Source organism: Mytilus edulis, chromosome 8, assembly GCF_963676685.1.
Source record: "Mytilus edulis chromosome 8, xbMytEdul2.2, whole genome shotgun sequence".
NCBI lineage: Eukaryota > Metazoa > Mollusca > Bivalvia > Mytilida > Mytilidae > Mytilus > Mytilus edulis.
This window is the reverse complement of record NC_092351.1, coordinates 8,045,789-8,070,228: the sequence shown is the minus strand read 5'-3', so window position 1 is coordinate 8,070,228 and position 24,440 is coordinate 8,045,789. Positions and strand designations below refer to the sequence as shown.

Here is a 24,440-nt window from a genome sequence, read left to right as displayed (position 1 = left end):
TTGTTGAAATACTTTTTATTAAATAATCCTTCTGTGTATTCAATAGTGTGTATTCACTTACTTAATTCATAGAGCCCACCATCTTTACACACAAAAGCTATAAAATGGGTCTTCAATTTTTCCTCTGCAGGTGGGGCCTGAAAATATTAAAAAAACCAATCTTTAATAAAAAAGCAAAAACATTTGGACATCAGTCCTTTTGCATAAATAGATATTCTGACACCTTTAAAAGTGAGGATAACACGTGTCACTCAGATTGTTCTTATTTGTAGTATTTTATGCTATTCATTAACATATTACTTTTGATTTGCAAACCTTTGAATAAAAGCCTTACTAATGAAGAATAATCCTGAAAACAAAATACAGTTTACTCCCATTATCCCAAAGTTTACTGGACCTGAAAAATATTTTGAGATACTGTAATTTAACTCAAAAGAAAACCAGAAGTTTGACAAATCAAGGGACACAACTCTTGCTTAGCTGGTAATGCTAAAATAAATCTGTACTTTATATGAAACCAAGTTCATATGTGTTAGATTATGGTTAAATGTTTAAAATCATTTCATTTTAATTATTTATAAATTATAACAATGTATCACTAACTATTCATCATGGTGATCAAAGATTACCTTAGGCAAACACTCATTGAAAAAGAATGTTATAAATAAATACAGTGGTCATTGAATTTTCAAGGTCCAAGGATCATATTAAACTCTGCACAAAATTATGAGACCTGAACAAAATTCTAACTTGATCTGTAACTTGTCATGATAAACTTTATACTATTTTCAAATCAATATCTTCAAGCATGACGAAAAAAAGTGTGAAAAACTGATTATTTGAGTAAATTTTTTAATTCCAAGGACCATAACTCTACACAATATCATCAGACAGATTCAAATTCCAACTTGAACTGTAAATTGTCATGATAAAATAAAAGTGTGGAAAACTGATTATTTAAGTGAAGTCAAAGGACCACCACACTGCAAAAAAACTTCAGACCTAAACAAAATTAAATCTTGATCAGTAACTTGTCATGATAAAACAATACACCAAATATCAAATTAATATCATCAAGCATGATAAAAAAAAAGTGTGGAAACTAATTTGCTCCGAGAAAGCCATTCATATGATATCAATCAATCAAGTAATTATAATAGAAGACACACAATTCTTGGTATACAAACGTAATTCTAACAAGCTGTGTTCCCATATAAACTGCTTGACAGATGGCTGACAAGTTAGAAAGCTATTTCTCTCCACATTTGTAGGAGATATAGATATAAAATCTGTTACCTGTGTCTGTCCTTCCTGGGCACTATCTTCATGTGCTGAACCCATATCCTGAAATATATAATAACCTTCTATTTAACTGATCAATGAGAGATAACTCTAGCTCATAAAACAAAAACAGATTTTGGAATATTTGATATAAAAATCTTATATGATTTGCATATTCATCATTCTTTTTTCCTTTTGTTTAAACATTGATAGACCATGTTGTTGCATTTTTGTAATATAACTGTGATATTTTCATGCACAATAAACATATAAGGAATCCTGGGGTTCCAAGTGTTTTGAATTATAAGGTGTATAAAATTATCCAGGGAAAAAAGTTTAATCCTCAATAAAACTATTTTCAAGATTACTGAGTAATAGCGGATAAACATATGGGGTTTTCAGAGTCCTAAGATTGCTTCAACAGCTTTTTTAAGTCCTTGCTTGGGCAATGGGACTACCACCAGCCATTAGTGCTGCTCACTCGTTTAATCCATGCGTCGTTCGGTCACGCGTTGTCTTATTTTTGATATTCAAATACGGCGATTAGTTATACTTTTTATTACATTGGCAAATGGCTTTTTTTATGTAATTAATGTAGAAAATGTAAGGAACTATATCTTTTTCCTACGCATTGACAATTTGTTTTTATCCGACGTTATCGACGTCTTGACAACGCCTATTGTTGTATGACGTCAGAGAGTGAAATAACTACGTTTATTTCACATGTGAAATTATCGGTTTTTATCTAACTGGGAAATCAATGTAATTCATTGCAACCAATGTAATAATCTTATTTCACATTATTCTAGTCTGGGTCTTTTATAGCTGACTATAAATATGTTTTTTTTCTCATTGTTGAAGGCTGAATGGTGACCTATAACTTAATTGCATTATCATGATCATTTCAACTCTGATGGATGTTTGTCCAATTTTGTGAATCATGGCACACCTCTTTACTTCCATATTGGACTGGTATTAAGATACAGCTTTAATTACTCAAATTAATCTGATCTTCTGGAAATTTGACTGATATTTCCTAAGTCCATGTTTAAAAAAATGTTTATTTTGTATTTACATTATATCATAGATCAAATTTATTCATTCAGTGTATGTTCACTTATGTTAATATATCTTTTGATTGAGTTTCAATTGATATTTTATAGTGTGTATATTTTTTTATAATGTGATGTTAAACTATTGTTATGGATAAGGGCAAAAGTTAGTACCTATTAAAACATTTAATTGTTTGCACCAGTTCTAAAACAAGAATCTGATCTTCTTTAGTTATCATTTGTTGATGTGGTTCATAAGTGTTTCTCTTTTTTTATATAGATTAGATCACTGGTTTTCCCATTTGAATGGATTTACACTAGTATTTTTTGGGCCCTTTATAGAATTGTTGTTAAGTGTGAGCCTAGGCTCCGTGTTGAAGACCAAACTTTGACCTATAATGGTTTACTTTTTACAAATTGTGACTTGAATGGAGAGTTGTCTAATTGAAACTCATACCACATTTCATATCTAAATAATCTATTTAAAAATAGGTTTATCATTTTAGTTAAATTTTCTAACTTTATCAATAAACAGTGAATTCTTTCCTACTCTTGAATATAATCTAACTATACAACCTTGTCTTTTTCAAGAAATGCTGCTCTTTCTTCAGGAGATAGTTGCAAACAACCTTCTATAAACTTGCCAAAGTGTTTTCCATCTGAAAGAAGAAAAAAAGTTGATAAAGGATTTTTTTAATCAAATATTACATTTTGTTAGGCCTATTGTAGACAGAACTTACATGTATTAATATGGTATTCCCATGTCAGTCTGTCTTTCCTTCATCACATCTTACAAAAGCAAGAACTATAGTGATTTGATCAAATTTCATGGAACTTGTATGGAATATTAGACTTAGTGGAAGAGTTCCATTTTTTGCAGATTGTCACAGGACCTTTTCTTTCAGAATAATGGCATTTTTTACACAGGTCATACACAAAATTCAAGTTAAATGTATTCTAAGATTATTTAACTTTAAACTGAAAGCTGTTGTTAGAAATGGTAAAACTCAAGATTCATTTCAATTTTCAAATTTTCAAAATCTGTGTATATAACACAACTTTCCAGGTGATTTGAATATTGTCATATGCATACTTTTAATGCCCTTTAAAACATCAATATTATGTTTTCATAATTTTAATCAAATGCAATCATAAGTTGCTTAAGGCTGTAAAGCTTACAAAGTGAGTGCAACAAAAATGATAAATCCTATACCTTCATATCAATTTTTAAATTTCAATTTTGACACTTAAATTTATCGATCCACTTGTATTTCTAATAATAAAATGATCTAACAGTTCAAAGATATATATAGTAAAGGGAGTTTCCAACTGATAAGAATCCTCCATCTTTATTATATGGGAGAAAGAAGGAAGAATAATCAACTTTTGATTTGTAATTTCAGTGAGTACTTGAAATTATTGTTCAACATATTTTAAAGTATAAACAAAAATATTATAGAGTATTCAAATCACTTGTTTACATTTGATAAGAATCTCTAAGGTTGCAGGTATTCTATGTTCAAAATCAACAATGGCCTTTTGACTCACCAAAAATGAATCAGAATCAAGAATAGCCTTTTGCAAGCCAAATCCATGTAGTTTTAAATAAAACATTGAGCTGTTTATTTAAGTAATGACTGTAATATTTTTTCTGTCTATGAAGAAATAACATAAAAAATTTGGTGCACACTGAATAACGCGTGTAGCGGGTTATTTAACAGTGTGCAACACATTTTTTATGTTATTTCGAATAGACAGAAAAAATATTACAGTCATTTCTTATAATTTAATTCTAAATTCCATTTTAAACCGTAGAAAACCATGAAAAACGTTGATGACGTCACGGTCACATGACTAAATTATGTCTATGGGCTCATAACGAAATAACGTCATCCAATCAGAAGACGCGTTACATCCAAAATTAAATTATTCAAAATTGCAGAAATTTGCTTCGACTTGCTAAAGCTTTTTTGCATTTGAATTAAATGAGGTACATATATAGTTTTATTTACGAAGGATCATATCTTTTTCCAGAAAACATTGCTTCAGCTGTGCTTGGTAGTAGTAAACAGGATGTGATTTCCAATGGGTTAATTAGGCCATTATAGTCTAAATGCATGCTTTCGTATTAGCAGTTAAAGTTCTTTTGAAAATTGTCTGTCAAATATAAAATGTTTGAATAGATAACATGGACACATTATGGGAAGTTTTAGATTGACCAATCAGAATTATGACTAGCTTGTATGTCAACCATTCATTACAAAAGGATACTGTGGATTCATTTATTTTCGTGGATACCAAATTTTTATTTTCATGGATTGAAGAAAACTTGCATTTTCATGGATATTAAATTTCATGGTTTTGGTAGACAGTGATTGCATTGCATACATTCCTTTAGAAAATTTGTAATTTGTTAAAAATCTAAATTCTTAGTTCCCCTCTTCCAATGAAATCTATGAAAATTGGTATCCAAGGAAATATTATTAAATCCACAGTACTCTTTTAAACAGGGTCTTACAATCATCATTTCAATAGAGTTCATAACTACATGGCATTAAAGAATATGGATTTGAACAGGTTGAGGTAAAATGACAAATAAACTGTTGACACAGAAAATATTATGTCACACATTTTGAAATACTTATAGTATACTAATGATATTTAACTATTCAAACTATTGTAAGTCAATGAACCATATTAAAGTGGTTCCTGTTTGAACTATTCTAAATAATAACTATGAATAAAGGGGACAGGCCAAATAATCTCAATGGAAAGATCAGCCAATGCTGAAATATACAACTACCTACCATAAATTAAGGATCTATCACTAGAGGTTCACCATTAAACTGACCTTAATCACAAACAAGTATATTGTTGGCGCTGCCAACTGAAACAGCATGCAAAAGTCTTGCTTTTAAGACTGATTGAAACAAGACAAAAAACTGTGTAATATTTTCAAAACTGAAGTAACTAGGGAAAATCTAACGCGAAAATAACCAGACGGCCTAGCCACAATCAGATGTGCATTTTGTGTTTCACATGAAGTCAAAAATGAGTATGACGCGATCCCCTCAGGGAAAAACTCTTTTGATATTTTGGTTCAAAAATGGTTTAAATTATGAAAAATTGCCATCGTTAGGCTAACACTGGAAGCATTTATATAATTACATGCAGTTTTTGGAAGAAACATTTAATAATTTTATTAAATAAATGGTGTTTAAAAACTGTATAATTTTCTTTAATGGTTGCCTTCAAGACATGGTCACCAGTGTCAGATTTTTGGTCAATGACAAAGACAACAAAATATGTTTAGAATTATTGAATATCAAACATTTTAATTGAAAAAAAAAAATGACATAAACATGTTTAACTCACAGTTATTTCAAACAGTAGCTTTCTTTGATCATTAATCTTATCTGATAAAACTGTATCTAAACTTGTCTATAAATGACAAAACTTCAAAAAGAACACCTTTGTTTTGGTGTATAGGACATTAAAATATCTTGACATGCATATTCTTACAATAAACAATCAAACTTAGCAATACATTTATATGTTTTGTCTACGGAGAAGACATTGTATTCATTTTTAATGAAATGCATTATTAAAACCTAATTTTGTTATAGCTGAAAGTGTTCTCTTAAAAAATCAAAGTGCTGGATAGCACCTCTGGAAAGTTTGCAACTATATATGTGTTTTATTTCAAATAGGTCATGTAGGTTATAGACGTGTATTATTTCAAATATGTATTTAATCACAGTTTTGATTTTTCAAACTAAACTATTGTCTTGCCAGCAATTTCCACAATTCACTTTTTAGGCCCCATTTATGGGCATTATGTTTTCTGGTCTGTGCGTCCGTTCGTCTGTCCGTCCATTCATCTGTCTGTCCCATTCAGGTTAAAGCTTTTGGTCGAGGTAGTTTTTGATGAAGTTGAAGTCCAATCAATTTGAAACTTAGTACACACTAGAACACACCCGTGATATCTTGGGTCTGTGACTGAATTAAAGTATATAACTATGCGTAAGCCTTATTTTAGTATTGGGATTGTCATCTGATAAAGTCATGCAGTATATAAGATGCAGTTTTCTCTGCTTTCAAAATCTTTCTGTTTGAATCCGTCAACCTGGATCTTATCAATTATTGGTAATATTAATTACTGCTGACAAATTGGACCTCGTTATTTTAGTATTACAGATGTTCCCTATGATTTAATCTTTCTAAATTAAATGCCAAATTACAGTTTTTACTCCATTTTCACGGTCCAGTGAACATAGAAAATGATAGTGCAGATGGGGCATGCGTGTACTATGGACACATTCTTGTTTATACGTCTAAATCTTAAGACCGTTTTAATTTCACATGTTAAATGTATAACCAAAGAAAGCTACAAGTCAAACTTATATATAAGGGTATATATACTTGATAGGGTATACTGAAAATTTCACCCCTTTACACCTAGAATGGTAAAAGTCACGCCAACAAAATTCAAGCTTGACTTGTGTTTTGTGTTTATAAGCATTGCATATAAGTTTCATAAAATTTGGTTCAGGCAAACTAAGAAAGAAAACAGAAATCAAGTTTGGGATGTATGGATGTACGTACAAGTAAGGGACGTACATACTTATAGAAAAAAACAAGGATACAACTCATTATGGTGGGGGCATAACAATAGTAGTATGACCTCAGGAATAAAAAGTTTATATACACTAGATTCATACAATGTTGATCTGAGGTGCTTATAACCCTACAACACGTTTTAGTTTCTGCTGTGTAATCACCATTGAGGCAATGTTATTTGATTTTTTTGTTTTGAGCCATTTATTTGATATACTAGTAATCATTGCATCAGTCTTAGGACGACACATTGTTAATTATACATGTAGGTCAATCTTAAAGAATTTTACTGCCCCAGGAATAAAGTGTGAGGATAAAAAGTTCTGGATCCGATACTGCATTGTTAAGCACTAAGAAAGTCAGTTTGCTAGTACAATGTACATGGCCCGTGACAAACGTTATTAAATCATTTTTTACAGCACTAGTCTTTAGCTTGATCTCGGTCTTGATACACATGAATTATAATATTCTAAGAAGTAGATGATGACTCGGTTGCTTTTAAATTATACTGATGCTATGATACTTATTGTCATTAAAACGTTTTTTCTGATGTCTGTTGTCAGTTTGATGCACTTGAGCATGCTGAACAAGTGAAGGTCCTCATATCCACATTGGAATGTGAAACAGTTAGTATTCAAATAACAGAAGTTTTCAAATGATGTTTGCTGGGAACAGTATATCTAACATAATAATATATATGTTCCTGATGTTTGGCATCAAAACTTTCAGATCGATGTCAGTTTTGACAAAAACAATGCACTTTTCTATTAAAGCCGGTATTTACCTTATTTACATGTTCTTGGCATGAGACATAAGCCATATAATTATTGATTATTTTATATTCTATCACCTGTGTTAAATAAATCAAACCATTATCACTTGTCAATTATCCAACAACTTGGTCAAATATCAACTTGTTCTCACATACCGGACTCTTTCGATATTCTCGGGCTTTTACTTATTCAATAATAAACAGTTGTAAATATCGTACATAGTAAAAAATAGTGCGGGAAAATGTTCATTCATGAAATATTCATGAATGAAACGCTGTCTCGCGTAGATTTCTTTTGATTTTCTTCAGCCAATGGCCGATCCGCAAAGTAGTTTTGTGATACTTATTTACAAAATGAAGTTAAATTCATCTGAATTGTCGGTGAACGTTCATTCTTTTTTTATTCAAGCTGTAATCTTTTCAAAAGAGTAGCAACTCAAAATATCCAAGAACCAGAATTCGAACACTAGTACTACATTATCTTGGAGCAGAACATTGCGATAGTCTGTCTCACTGGAAGTTGAGGCGACGCCTATGGAAAGTAGCTTTAGCAAGCTATAGCAAACTTTCCAAAAACATACATTCTATAAGGTTTATCTATCAAATGATGCTTAACTTCGAGGAAAATGGAAACAAATACATTTTGATAATGTCTACGGACAAGACATTTTATTGATATACAATTAAATGCTTTCAAAGATGATTGTTAAAGTTAAGATTAAAAGTTACCAATTAAATTTAAGCTGTGTTTTTTAAATTTTGGAAAATATAAAAATGTACCCATAACTCTTTACATATCTCAATAATTTATTGATTAAGCCAAAATGATGACACATTCTTTTAACTGAAATCCATATATCTGACTGTTTAAAACAATCAGACTATTACTAAAACTCAATTTTGACATAGTTGAATGTGTTCTCTTGAAAAAATAACATACATTTTACCTATCAAATTAGGCTGAACTCAAGGAAATTGGATTCAAATATATTGTGGTAATGTCTACAGACAAGACAATTTCAGTTAAAAAAAAAAATCTGTTAGAATTAATTCTGACTATATTTATGTTGGAAATACTGAGTTTTAATTTGAATAGATAACTTTCATCACCTATAAATAAGATTTAAGTTCCATAGCAGACAAATAATTGAATTTAATACTTGATATGTACAAGTGTCTTGTCCATAGACGCTTCCTCATCTGCTGTTAATACTGAAATGCAAAAGATAAAGTTGGAGAGAGAGAAATACTTTTTCTTAATTTGATATAGTTAATCTTTTAAGGTATGCAGCAACTGGAATAAACAATATTGAAGTAAAATAAGGTATGCTTTTTACGACTAATAATCTGACACTTTTTAAAATCCACTCCTGTAAAGTAATTTTGAAAAAATTGAGAACACTTAAATTACCATTTATTTATTAAAAATAAGATATTTCTAAGTTTAAACAACACATAGGACTAATTAAGACCCATAAAGCCAAGCAATATTGATAAAAAGACATGTCTACGGACAAGACATGTGTCTATGGACAAGACATGTGTCTACGGACAAGACATTCTGACATATTTTTGAATTTTTTCCTCTTTTAATAGATGATAGGAAAAAATGTTAGTAGTGTTTTCATGTCTACAAAAGAACAGGAACTTAGCAATGCAACATTATTGTAATTAAAGAACCTTAGTGAGCACGCTCACATACCCCACGTCCCCACATTGTCATTGGAGAAATTAAATAAGTATAAGAAAAAAAAATTGTATAAGAAAAAATATTGAATAATAATTTCCTGTCAATATACATAGTATGTCCTTATTATCTACAAAATTTCATGAAATTCTGTTGTGTGTTTTCAGAGGAGTTGAGATGACAAACTGTTGCAGAAGTAAATTGAAGCAAATAAGTTCAAAGGGGCATAACTCCTAGAAAAAAAATTGAACCGTAATTTCCTGTTGATATGCACATCTACATAGTATGTCCTTATTATCTACAAAGTTTTATGTAATTCTGTTGTGTGGTTTGAGAGGAGTTGCGATGAAAAACTGTTGCAGTAGTACATTAAAGTAAATAAGTTCAAAGGGGCGTAACTCCTAGAAAAAAAATTGAATCGCAATTTCCCGTCGATATGTACAACTACATAGTATGTCCTTATTATCTGAAAAGGTTTTGTGAAATTCTGTTGTGTGGTTTGAGAGGAGTTGCGATGACAAACTGTTGCAGTAGTACATTAAAGTAAATAAGTTCAAAGGGGCGTAACTCCTAGAAAAAAAATTGAATCGCAATTACCTGTCGATATGCACAACTACATAGTATGTCCTTATTATCTGAAAAGGTTTCGTGAAATTCTGTTGTGTGGTTTGAGAGGAGTTGCGATGACAAACTGTTGCAGTAGTACATTAAAGTAAATAAGTTCAAAGGGGCGTAACATCTAGAAAAAAAATTGAATCGCAATTTCCCGTCGATATGCACAACTACATAGTATGTCCTTATTATCTGAAAAGGTTTTGTGAAATTCTGTTGTGTGGTTTGAGAGGAGTTTTAAAGTAAATAAGTTCAAAGGGGCGTTACTCCTAGAAAAAAAATTGAATCGCAATTTCCCGTCAATATGCACAACTACATAGTATGTCCTTATTATCTGAAAAGGTTTCGTGAAATTCTGTTGTGTGGTTTGAGAGGAGTTAAAAACATTATACCCTCCGCAACTTCGTTGCGTGGGGTATAATTATGATTCCAGTTTACTAGGGAATGCATGTCTACGGACAAGACATTTTTTCACTTTATTTGTATATCCAACTTTGATGGCATATATGGACCATAATTTGGTATTCGGCCTTTGGTTTCTTTTTGTATCCTTTTTTATAAGTTCTAAAACTTTAACTTTTATTCTGTGGGTTGTGTTGGTGTTAGAATAGTATTAATGGAACAATTGAGTTTTTCAAGAAAAAAATTAATTTTTTTTTGATTCACCGTTTACGTGACAGGAAACCAAACAGGAAACCAATCTTTATTTTCTTTATTTTGCACAATATATTTCAAAAGACATAAATGAACATGATTACTAGTGTTACTTGCTTCATGTTAATATTTAAAATCTATTTTCAATGTTAAATTAAAGTTTTTTTTAAACGCGACAGGAAACCATAAGAAACCGAAAGCATTTTTTTAGTTTTATTTTATTGCAAAATCTGCTTAAAATAATCTGAACAGTATACTTTTTCTTAAAATCCATCTTAAATGTAACAGTATTATAAAACTCCTAAATATGTGCTTGTTTTGAAAACAATTAGTACAATTTATTCAGAAATTTCCATATTTTTTTCATTGATACAGGATACCATGATCGTTGTATCTTGATGTTTTAGCCAAAAAAATGTATTTATATTTGGTTTTGAAATTCCAGTTATATACAATTTATTCCAAATCATTGGCAATGTAAAATTCTTTAAATCCAGTAAAGAAAAAAACTTTTAACTTGGAATTAAAATCTTTAAAATAGGCACCATGTGATATTTGTGACCTGTACACCATCTACATGGTTTCCACATTTTAACCTACTTTAGTGGGCTAAAATCAATAAAGTACTTCCTTTCAAGTCATGCATGGTAAAAGTTTACTTCTCCTTTGACAAGTTTATTGCGTTTCTGAAAAGTGTTTGCAGAACATGAATAAAAAAAAAATAATTAAAAATTGTGACAGATACCAACTTTGTACATTCCAAGTGTAACGGTATATTAACATGTATTTTTTATTAAAATTATCTTTATTCACCTAAAATATCCAGTAATATTTACTGCTGAAGCAAAATCAATCCAACAAGCATCGGCACAATGATAAGAGACGTAATGTCTATTGAATTTTCCAAGGACACTTTACATCGTTATCAGGAAACAAAGTGTGTTTTTACGTCTGTCAAATCTGAAATCGATTTTGTCAAGTCATTGGGCATTTATTTTCATACAAGATCGTATGTAACATTATGCACATAGGAAAAATAATAGACTCCCGGCGCAATCTCTTTGAAAATTGTATTTTCCTTTTTTAAACAAGACGAAACAAGTCTACAGATTATGTTTGCTAACATCCCGTTGGAAACAAAAACAATGTTTAGACCTAGTATTTCATACATCCAGCCGTAAGGGCATGATCACATGTTAGTCACATGTTTCACGTATGACCGGAAATGATTAGAACTTAACGACAAAAAAAATTTAAATGAAAAAAAGGAAATAACTGGACTTCTGTTTCGTTTGAAATGTAACGCATAACGATAACATCATTTTCTAACTTAATTATTACGAAGAACAAAACTAGAATGTAAATCATCTCTGATTTACCTGTTTGAACATCTCGCGAGAGTTCATATTTGCATATTGTTATAAAGAATTCTATTACAACAAAGCAGATTACATCATCTAAAATTTGCGTTACGAAATTGGAAACCAAAGTAACGCTAGTGTTCTTACACCTGCTACAGAAATACTTATAGTTCTCAGCATTTTCTTCTGACTATTCTTATTGGTCGATGTTCTTTATTATTTGAAAGCAAAAGTTACGAATTTGCCGGTGACGATTATCTATAAATTAATCAGCGTTATGCACTTCGGAAGCGAAAAGTAACGCGAGAAACGACACAAAAATACGGTCGTATAATCTTTGAAATTTGTTAATTACAATTTTTTTTCAAGGAAAGAGTACCATACACTTGTATGTTGATAAAAATAAAGGCATCTTTAGCGTTGTTACAACTTTTCTTACAGTAATACATATTTTTATCACTTTTCTATAGTTATAGGAAACGAGCCCAATAGCAAATTATGGTCCATATCTCCAGCTAGGGTACTGCAATTTTGATAAATGAGGTAGTTTTTGATAAAGTATATACTAGAAGATAAAACAAAACACATACTAGCATAAATTTGATTTATTTTTCTCTTTTATCACTACACTGAGCAAGCTAAAAACAAAAGTACAAAATTTCATAACAAACGCATAGTATTCAACTTTTTATCATAACTTTGTAACTACTGAAGATTTTTTGTTGCAACAAACAGTATGAATAAATTGTCTATAACAGTGAACCAATAATGTTGTTCAAATTAAGTTCACTTATTAACTATCAATTGATAAAAACAGTGAAATTTTAAATGAAACAACATAAAGTGAAATTTTGCCCATTTTCAGCGTGTATTTTAGTGTTTTTTTTTTCAAAACGGTAACACCTATTCATGATATTTAATATTCATTGTGAAACCCTACATGCTCTTCTTCAGTTCAAAGATGTATTGCTTAAATGTAAAGTTTATCTTCTTGTCTTTACAAGTCTATAACATAGACCCAATATGAAATGCACATCTGATCTTGGCTAGGCCGAGAGGTTAACATTTACTGAAAAAATATTCAGTCAAAAGTGAGCTTAAAAGAAGTAACACAAAGTCATTTAAATAAATGACAATTCTATGATACAATTTCAAGACAAATAAATTACTAAAAACTTTAACTACATTTTGTAGAATGGACAGAGAAGATCAACGACGTTACTTTGTAGTTGGGTCAGTGTTCATGGAGATTGTTACACCTCTGTTCAGACAGAAGCTGGTAAATGACTACACAAATAAAGGGCTCAGATCTATCCATGATTTCATCAACAGTCAAACAGTAATACACATCTTGTTCCATCTCAGACATAGAAACTCTCATTGTTGTCAGGATCAAGTACATTGTTACAATAGTCCAGCCCTTCCTGTAAACTACAGCCAATGGGACCTCTTGTACACAGAAAATCCAGGACCAGGACCAGGACCCCACAACTGTCACTGTAAATTTACAGCCAATCAAATCAATCTGGATGACCTTGATATCACCTTGGCAAGTTTGATACTGCTAAACTGCTGTAACCTGGGACTACAAGAGGAAAATGTTGTACGAAAATTGAGACATTACAAAAATGATTATTTGAGTCACAACACCAAAGGTCAAATTACAGAAACAGAATACAACACACTATGGACTGACATTGAAAGCTTCATCCTACAACTTGACCCCAGTAAGGGAGATGACCTTATCAGAATAGAACAGAGACCTCTTGACCAACCACTGTGTGACAAGTATCTTACATGTCTACTTGACCTCTATAAAAAACTAGATGAGGTAATAAGTCAATCACTTATAATATAAGTTTTGTGTCTAATGCAGTTCATTTAGTTTTTTTAAAAGAAGATTCAACTTTTCTTCTCTAGTACGCTGCATATAACCAGTTAACACAATATAGTTTAAAAGTTCTAATGTCACATGAAAACTTTTAAACTTTAACATTTCTGTCATGCATTGTTACTATTTCCCTCATAAAATATTCTGCCTACCTTAGCAACTTTTCCTCTGCTTTGAATGAACCAATGGTCACTGATGCAGAGGTTATATCTTTGCATCTTGTACAAAGCTTTAACACTATAGGTTTTTCTGCCTTTTAAATAAATATTTTATCAGAAGATCATCAAACATTGTCAAGAAGTTCATGGCATCCCATTTCAGTATACTAGTACATAAATTTACATTTTGACCTTTTCCAAGTCATAAGGTCAAAGATTAATTTCAAAGGTATTAACACTTTTTTAAACTCAGTTCACTCGCTAGGCAAACAGAGGTGACTTATTAAAATGTTTTGTCTCCTGTAAGTCTTGAACTAATCAACAGGCCTTTTCTTTAATATAAATTAGGTCAAAGATAAATAAAATCTGTTGAGTATTTACCTACATGCAATACAAAACCATATCTAAAATAGTGCTAATCTGTGGGCTGTCAGGTATATTTTTAAATAGACTAGAGATTTGTCAAAGAGACAACAACCTGACCAAGCAGAAGAGAAGATTTCAGTGTTTTTCACATTACAAATTTCTATAATGAAATAAAGGATGCCTTCTTCGTACATAAGATATTTCTTCAGCAAATTAGTGAACTATTAAAAAGGAAAACTGTGCAAACCATATCCAAGACTATTCCATGAGCAGGGGAAGTTCAAAGGAAGTCTTATATCAAGCTATCATTAACCAATCTGATGATCATATTTTTCAACTTTTCAGATGGACACAAAATTAGACCACCAAACAGAATTACTCCAGGTAAGTTAAAGTATATACATTTTCTTTTCTAGCACACATGTGTCAAGTAGGAACTGGAGACTTGAATAAAAAAAATTAGCTGGAGTTTGAAGATTTTTTATCCACATTTTCAGTACTACATTTTTATAGTATTCATTTTGATCAAATAAATACATAATCTTTTAAAAATAAGAATATATCACTTTTATTGTATTCACTTTTCAAGGTAAATGTAGAATTCAATTTGTGATTGTCTCGTTCATAAATGCTTTGAATATATGGTATACGATCTTGAACTCGTTTTGACTTCTTAAAATTAGGAAGAAAAAATAAGTTGTTTCAACCTTAATTCAAGAATCATAATATATTATTGTTTTTTTACTTATGTCTATTTGTAATCATTCATATATAACAGTAGAAGACACCCGCGAAATCGCGGGCATTCAGATCTTGGTTGTATGTTAAGTGTTGAAAGATGAGTTTTTGTCAAAAAAAAATGTATCAAAAGTCATAGGTACAATTATTTTTCTATCCTCCTCCTTTTTTTCCAAAATTCCATTTTTTTTGTTTTCTATTCAGGAAAGGTATCAAAAGTCATAGGTACTGGGGGACAGGACAATAGTTTTTCTACCCCTCCTCTTTTTTCCAAAATTTTCCTATTTTTTTGTTTTCTATTAATTTCAATATGAACATACATTTAGTATATTATGAACATTCATTATTATAAAGGGAGTGTGTTTGCTTTTTACTATCAATTCTCAGATTATTAATACTGATCCACTGCGGTCATTGATATATTACATAAACCCTTTCTATTTAATAAACTCTGTGACCGTCTTGGATAGTGAACTTGAGAATGATAGCAGATAGCAAATAATCTGTATTCATGTATCAAAGTATACAGATACATGAATACAGATTATTTGCTATTTTGTATTTTATCTGCAAATAAAGGGCATCTATATTATTAAACGAGAAGACCTCATTTTGTGTGTCGCTTCTTTTCTTTCCACAATAAATTATTCATCATGCCTCTGTGTCCTATAGGTAACATGCATAGTCGCATTTGTCATCCATTCTTATGATTATTCAGTTTGGGTTATTTTGGGAGAAAAACAAAAAAAGACGCCCGGATATTGTTCCGTCATTGGATGTAATTTTAATAGATGCCCTTTATTTGCAGATAAAATACAAAATAGCAAACTTCCATGGAGATTCCTTCAGAAAATGCACTATTTTGGAGCTACCTCCCCTTAAAATGCCAATTCAAAAAAACATTTAAAATCAAGCATAAAATAATCTATGCTTGTAAAAATATAAATATTTATAAGTTATAATCTTATATATATATTTTTTTTTAAATCAATTTCACATTAGTTATCTGCATACCTGCATCAGTTTTTGCTAACTTAATTGAAAATCTGGAATTTAGATTCTGTTTTTTACAATCCAAGATGGCCAAAGACACCCATACTGCCTTAAAGTAATTGGAAAACTCAACATTTAGTACTGATTACAATGCTTTGGGAAAAGAATACTTTGTTGCAAAATAGATCAATGCTTGTTATTTAAACTTTACAGGAAATACATGATGTACTAGGAAATCAAACTACAAAGAATACATCTCTCTTTATTCGTAAGTTTATTTTCAAAGCTCTAACTTTTTAATTTAAAGCTCTTCAGCTATTATTTTCACTATGTTTTATTATTTCACAAAGTCAAATATAGTGTATTGTTACTATTATAACTGTCTACATAAGGAAAAAGGGTAGTAAATTTTCTAAAGAACAACATTTATTCTGACAATATAAAAATGTCACAGTGTCATAAACTGAATTCAAGGAGACATAAAAATAATCACATGTAGTATGATCGCCAATTAGACAACTTTCCACTAAAGTTCAAATGAGGTGGATGTAAGCAATAATAGGCAACTGTAAGGCCATCAACAATGAGAACAAGAGTGCAAACACTGAAATGTCTCATCTTCTTTATCAACCATTGACTTTAAGCTGATAGTCCTAAATATAAAGCATTACTACAAGTACCACATAAACTTAACCAAGAAATTAAACATTGACCAATGAACAATAAAAATAAGGTCAAGGTTAGATGAACCAATTTCCAGACAGACATGTACACCTTATAATCAATCTATGCATTAAATATAGTTGTTCTTTTGCTTATGATATCTAAGAAACAATCTTTACAATGACATATTAACATTGACCAACAAGCCATGAAAATGAGGTCAAGGTCAGATCATACCTGCCGCACAGGCAAATACACCTTACAATCCTTATATACAGGAACTATAGTTGACCTATTGCTTATAGTTTAAGAAAAACAGATATAACTCAAAAATTCAACACTGAGCAATGAAGCAGGAAAATGAGGTCAAGGTCAAATAACATGAATAAGAGACTGTGAGACTGACATTTACATGTAAATTTAAAGAATTAAATTAGAGTTTAAACATATTTTTTAAATTTCTAAAGACATTTACTATAGTTCCCATATTGCATAAAGTATTAGAAAAATGACCAAAACACAAAAACTTAACCTTGACCACTGAACCATGAAAATGAGGTCAAGGTAGTAATACACAGTCACACCTGCCAGTTGAACATGTACACTCTACAATCATTCCATACACCAAATATAGAAGTCCTATTGCTAATAGTATCTTATACATGGACTTGACCACAAAAACATAACCATGTTCACTGATCCATGAAATGAGGTTGATTTCAAATGAAAAGTGTCTGACGGACATGAGGACCTTGCAAGCTACGCAGACTTACTAAATAATTTTATATAGATATCCTATTACTATGATTATTCATGAAAAGAAAGATTTTTTTTCACTGAACCATGAAAATGAGGTCAAGGACAATGTACATATGACAAAAGGAAACTTCCTAAAATAAGGCATCTATATAAGTATAACATGTATAACTTGTAACAGGCAAAGAACAAACTTTAAGGCGACAGTTTTTTTTCCAGATCTCAACACTATAGATTATAAAACAAAATGCACATTAATGATGATTTAAGGGGGCTCACAGGTCTTAATCAATTTTTTTATTAATATAGGATTTTGCTATATTTTTCTATATTAAAATGAACTTTATCTTATACTATATAGAAAAATGAAATAAAAAAATGGGGTCACTGTTCATTTACGCTCACAATCTGCCTTCGAAAGAAGCATACATTTTTGATAATGTCCTTTTTTTCTGTTGAACTAATAGGAGAAAAAGCGGTAATATCGAAATAAAAAAAGAACTAAATTACAGAAATCGCTCAGTTTTACAATTATATAGATAATGTACAGCTTATTTGAAAACAACAATAAACAAGAGGCTGTCACAACGACAGCAAACCGGATTTATTAACATTTATTTGTGTCCTGGCAATATCACAAGAACCATTACTGATGAATGGTGAAAGTGAAAATCGTCAATATCAAATTTGACCTCCATTTTGTCATCAGTATCAACATATTAAAATTTGAAAAGCTTAGATTGAATGGTTCATGAGTAAATGCAACAACGTGAATGGAAACACCATTTTACGATCTTTCAAGAACCATAACTCCTGAACGGTAAAAGTCAAAATCGTCATTATTGAACTTGACCTCTATTTTGTCATCAGTAACAACATATTAAAATTTCAAAAGCTTTGGTTGAATGGTTCATGAGAAAATGCACGGACACGACGGGAAACACCATTTTTCAATCTTTCAAGAACCATAACTCTTGAATGGTAAAAGTCAAAATCGTCATTATTGAACTTGACCTCCATTTTGTCATCAGTAACAGCATATTAAAATTTCGGAAGCTTTGGTAGAACAGTTCATGCATAAATGCATGGACATGACTGGAAACTCCATTTTTCAATCTTTCAAGAACCATAACTCCTGAACGGTAAAAGTCAAATTCGTCATTATTGAACTTGACCTCCATTCTGTCATTAGTAACAACATATTAAAATTTGGGAAGCTTTGGTAGAACAGTTCATGCGTAAATGCACGGACAACTCCATTTTTCAATCTTTCAAGAACCACAACTCATGAACGGTAAAAGTCAAAATCGCCATTATTGAACTTGACCTTCGTATAGTTGTCAGTAATAACATATTAAAATTTTAAAAGCTTTGGTTGAACGGTTCATGAGTTAATGCACGGACAACATTTGATTGCCGCCCGCCCGCCCGACCGCCCGCCGTACATCCCCAAATCAATAACCGACATTTTTGTCACAAAAATCCGGTTAAAAATATAGGTCACTGATGAGTTAAAAAAGATATTTCAATTTAAAGGCAAAAATTTGGCATTTTTGCACCAAAGGGAGATAATTTGGTGCTTTTTCAATGATATCTACATTTTAAAAGTCACCTGGGGCCAACACAAATTGATTTTTTGGGATGATTTTTGTACCATATGATAAAGTAACAACTACTAAAGGTAGTTAATAAAATGTGTAATGAAAAATAAATGTTTAATTTTTTTCTGAAAATCTTATACCAGTGAGCCTCCTTAAAATGTATATTTTACCAAAATATTTATGTTTATTGAGTACAAAGCTAAGCATCTAAGTACTTATAATTTTCAACCTTTTGAGAACCCAAAAGTATTTGAACATTATTATTCTCAACAGATTTGTAAATACTTTGATGTTCTACTCTTTTAGGTGGTTTATCATCACTTCTCAAACTATTCAGAAGTAAACAACAAGATAATTTATTACCAGCCCAACCAAAGCTAGGACAATCCTTATTTACACTATATCACCATACCGACCTGACATCAAAAGTTGGTAATGACAGTATAGTATCAGATATAGTGATGATGGATGGTGGTAGACTGGTGATGTGTGTACCTGACCAGAACAGACTACTGATCTGTAATACAGATGGATCACAGGTAGACAGTATACCTGTACAGGGTATGCCATGGCATGTTACAGCAGTCAACAACTCTACAGTAGCTGTTACACTGTTGTATAGTACGGGTATAGAGATGTATGACATACACAATAAACTCAAACTTAAATCAATATCACCACCTGGAATGTGGTGCTGGGGGAGTGGCATTACAACTATAAACAACAAGTTAGTTGTAGGTGGTAACAACAGACTACAGATAGTAGATCATCAGACAGGAGAGGTGGTACAGACAATACAGACTAACTGTGATTCTTACAGGTTACATTGTTCTGATGACAGAATATTCTACACTGATTACAAGAACAAGCTGTACTGGTTAAGTTATACTGATGACAGACATCACACCCTAACATTACCATCAGGACCCAGGAGTATGACTACACTACAAGATGGCAGTCTGTATGTGGTGTGTGAGGATAAATCAGTACAACATGTGTCATCTGATGGTAAACAGTATAAACAGGTGAAGACACTGCAATTAAATTCATTGTGTGATGGGATACAATATAATCTCACACAAAGGAAACTAGTGATCAAACATAATAACCATGTAACAGTGTACAGTGAAATATAACTGAATAAAATGGTTACTTTATATGTCATACTATTATACAATGTACTTACATTATCTGTCAAACTAAGTGTAAGGTAGATTACTGTCATAACAAAAGGACTGAACAAAACCACTTAATGCTTCATTGACATTACATGGGGACGAAGTCCCCAATAACAGTAGAAAATTCAAAAAAAAAAAAAAATCAGGAAAATTTTCCCGAAATTTTCATTGTACATTGTACTAATGAACTCAAAATCTTTCAAACTTTTTTATGTTGTGTTTTGGATTCCCGCATCTGCGCAGAAATGTACAATGTACTACCTTTTATCGGTCTCGTTTGCATGAAACTTTGAGTAAAATATATATTTATCAGTCTAGTATAAAATAGGAAGGAACGCAATACCAATTTCATTTTACATAATTCCTTGATATGAAAAAACGTTACCTAATGATAGTGTTTCTTTGTTTACATTGCATATGACGTCATAACTGAAATAACGTCACAACTAAAATCCCTAACAACAGAACTAAAATCGGAAACATTACGGTATTTCCGTTTTGAAATTAAGATATGTTTGAATTAAAAAAAAGATCATACGGACTTCGTCCCCTTTCACAGGTAATGCCTGCCTCATATTAACCTAGAACTGAAAAAACTAATGTCCTTGAAGTCTGTTTATTTTTTGTCTATTTTTCTGAAGTAAGACTGACTGAAGTAGTCTTAATAAATTTAACTAATACTTAAAATTCAATGTACAAATGTAAGAACCTGCATTGAAATTTTTATTTGAACATATTTATATTTTTACTTAACAATTCAATGCAATGCAAATCTAACTCTAATAAAGCAGTTGTTTTATAGCGGTGAAGTAGTTTTATTACTTGTGTATCTATGGTAAGGTATTTTAAAAATTCAGTTGTGTTATGACTGCTTATTCTTATTTGAAAAGTTGCATTATATCTTTTAGTCCTGTACTATAATTTGTGTATAATAAGTAAATTTTTAACATGTTTAACAGCTGCATTTAACTTTTCAAAATGTTTATTAAAGTAGGTCAATTTCACATAATGAAACTAAATAACAATCTATTTTTATTAATGGTTACACCGCCCCTAACACCCCAACATTCAAGGTTCATTGATGTTACAACATAGAATAAATTAAGAATCATAAGTGGTACCTTTACCTATCAATTGTCAGTTTCAAGTTTGTATTGGTCATAATTATTGCTCATAAAACCAGATGCTCTGCAGGACGCAGCTTTATACGACCACATAGTTCGAACCCTGAACAGATGGGGCTAGTATGGACACAACATTCAAGCTTGATACAGCTCTGAATTTGGATTGGGATTAAATAGTTGACACAATATAGGTTTCTGACACAGAATGAATGTGGTCTAAGAACTTAAACTTAAAAACTTAAAAATTTTATAAATTGGACATATACCTATTATGGTCCAATATCCAAAATCTAAATACATGGCTAAATTCAGCATATCAAAGAACCCTAAGAATTCCATTTTTGATGAAATCAAATAAAGTTCAATTTTGGACCCTTTAGACCTCAATGTGGATCGATCCGGACCAATTGGATAACCGGGCCCAAATATAAAAAATCTAAGTACATGGTTAGATTCAGCATATATCAAAGAACCCCACATATTCAATTTTTGTTGAAATCAAACAAAGTTAAATTTTGGACCCTGATTTGGACCAACTTGAAAACTGGGCCCATAATCAAAAATCTAAGTACATGTTTAGATTCAGCATATCAAAGAACCCGAAGAATTCAATTTTTGTTAAAATCAAACTTAAGTTTAATTTTGGACCCTTTGGACCTTAATGTAGACCAATTTGAAACAAGACCAAAAATTAAGAATCTACATACAGAGTTAGATACGGCATATCAAAGAACCCCAATTATTCAATTTTTATGAAATCAAACAAAGTTTAATTTTGGACCCTTTGGGCCCCTACTTCCTAAACTGTTAGGACCAAAACTCCTAAAATCAATCCCAACCTTCCTTTTGTGGTCATAAACCTTGTGTTTAAATTTCATAGATTTCTATAAACTTAAACTAAGGCCACACCAATTTAATTCCTTGTTCGACGGACCCACCCGCAACTATTTTTTTCAAAGCAGAATTTTTTTATTTTTTTTATATTCCCGCTTCCCTCATCCGGAAATGTAATCTTGTCCATTTCCCGCACCGTTTTTTGTTGTTGTTGTAAATATTATAAACAGATATTTGCACTTGTTTTTATAATCACAATCTAACATGTATTTATAACGATTTTAAACATATAAGCACCCAAGTACACTGTGTCAATGTCTGTGATAATATTTGATTCAGCATGAAACCTATTTATCCCAAATGGGAGTGCTCCGATAAATAGAAAACAGAAGAAAATACCTGTACAGAACAAAACATTGGTTTCCTTCCCCCTTACTTAGATTCCCTATCAAAATATGTTCGTTGTTAGAAATAAACTTCAAAGAACTTCGGAAAGAAATGCCTTCAACTTCAATATGCTGGCGATACAAAACTATCCGTACCCCCTGCATGTTTATGCACCTGTCCTGATATTGTCAGGTAAATATGCTATTTAATACGGAAGTTAATTCCCTCCCACACACCCCTGGGCCCTGGCATATGATTTACTATTTTTCATAACCATGCCTGTTATACCATGTCTGTGCATTTTTGATTTGGTATTAATCTTTATTGTACATGTTGTAATTTGATATTTTTAATTCTATATAAATTTGTTTTGTGTATTAGCATTCATTGTGTTTTCATTAACATTTTGAATATAGCAGTAAATGTGTTTTATATCTATATATATATTACAAAAAATTACATAAAAGGGCTTGACCAATAGTCATTCAATATTCATGGACATGATCAACCACTGTGTTGTGATACTCATGTTTATAGAATAGAACATGTTTCAGTCCTTTTCATAAATAAAAGTGTTTTCACACATTTATGTCTTGCCTTCTTTACCGCTTACTTAAGAGCAGTAATTTTATGGACTGTTGTATTACTATGACAGTCCTAGTGGATGCACATGAGACAAAATCCCATAATAGATAATGAAATGACCAGTATGTCAAAGGTGATTTTATTTTTATTTCTTATCTACAATTTACTACATGTATATGTTAACAGTGTTCTCCCCAGGACCTTTTAGCATCAAGGTAATGTGATGCTATTAAATGATGATGCCATCTGAATTGGTTTTGTTATAGATTATGTTATGGATGTGATGCTATAATTTTTAGAAACAAGATGGTATTTCAATTTCACCTGCTTACCAGGATGCTAAATGAAATATCTGGGAAGAACACTGTATGTAAATGTGAGTATATCATTTGTCAATTTCATAATTCAAAAAAAATAAAGATAAGAAACTTCATCTTAAAATAAAGTAAAGAAAAACAAAAGCTATTCTTTGAAATCTTTTCCAAATAGGAGCATTTCAGATGCTACCGAAGACCAATGAAGTGTTGTATGAAGCATGACTTAAGGGAAGATATAAAAAAGACGATGTGGTATGATTGCCAATGAGACAACTGTCCACAAGAGACCAAAATGACACAGACGTTAACAGCTATGGGTCACCGTAATTTTATAAAAACATCAAATCATACAACATATCATTGAACCATGTAGAAATCTATAGTCATGTCAGCATTATTTGGACAAATCTTGATAGTCTGATTGAAAATGCAACTGAATGTAAATAAAAAAAGTAAGAAGATTTGGTATGATTGCCGATGAGACAACTCAATTTGTCATGTTTGTTGGTGAAATGAAACTAAAAAAAACTTCAGATATATTGATGACAAAGACACCATCAACAATAGACAGTAACACCTTTGTGGCTTGATGATATTGGCCACTCGACATCTTTTTTGCTGGAGAAGCTTTGAAAACTAAAACACTTTTCAAGGTAGGTGGTCAGGAAAAAGGTTGTATTTGAAAAACAACTGAGATATCTTACAATTTGATTTTGTCTTGGTTATTAGATACACAAGAATGTTTGGTAACAGTGGACTTGCCTATAAACTTGAGCTTGTCCTGGTTATTTTCTGTACTGTGATCTATAATAA

General features: G+C 31.1%; 2 protein-coding genes across 2 annotated transcripts in view; one reads left to right on the top strand and one right to left on the bottom strand.

Moving 5' to 3' along the window:
- Window positions 1-24,440, bottom strand: part of LOC139486726 (ubiquitin carboxyl-terminal hydrolase isozyme L3-like) — a 75,124-nt gene that overhangs the window by 48,158 nt on the left and 2,526 nt on the right. Inside the window, exons 3-5 of the mRNA XM_071271653.1 lie at window positions 2,910-2,992; window positions 1,297-1,344; window positions 62-137 (exon numbers count right to left, since the gene is read on the bottom strand). Coding sequence (XP_071127754.1) covers window positions 62-137; window positions 1,297-1,344; window positions 2,910-2,992 — 207 coding nt within the window. The remainder of the gene's footprint in view (window positions 1-61; window positions 138-1,296; window positions 1,345-2,909; window positions 2,993-24,440) is intronic.
- LOC139486725 (uncharacterized) lies at window positions 3,630-23,771 on the top strand. Its single transcript, XM_071271652.1, has 5 exons — window positions 3,630-3,735; window positions 13,231-13,867; window positions 14,797-14,835; window positions 16,396-16,450; window positions 19,509-23,771. Exons 2-5 carry the CDS (start codon window positions 13,232-13,234, stop codon window positions 20,336-20,338), a joined length of 1,560 nt encoding a protein of 519 aa, XP_071127753.1. The 5' UTR covers window positions 3,630-3,735; window position 13,231; the 3' UTR covers window positions 20,339-23,771.

Excerpts from the sequence above, each read along its gene's own strand:
- LOC139486725 (XM_071271652.1), top strand. The coding sequence starts at position 13,232 with ATGGACAGAGAAGATCAACGACGTTACTTTGTAGTTGGGTCAGTGTTC. Across the intron at positions 13,868-14,796 it reads TCTATAAAAAACTAGATGAG|ATGGACACAAAATTAGACCA; the intron begins GTAATAAGTCAA and ends TCAACTTTTCAG. Across the intron at positions 16,451-19,508 it reads GAATACATCTCTCTTTATTC|GTGGTTTATCATCACTTCTC; the intron begins GTAAGTTTATTT and ends CTACTCTTTTAG.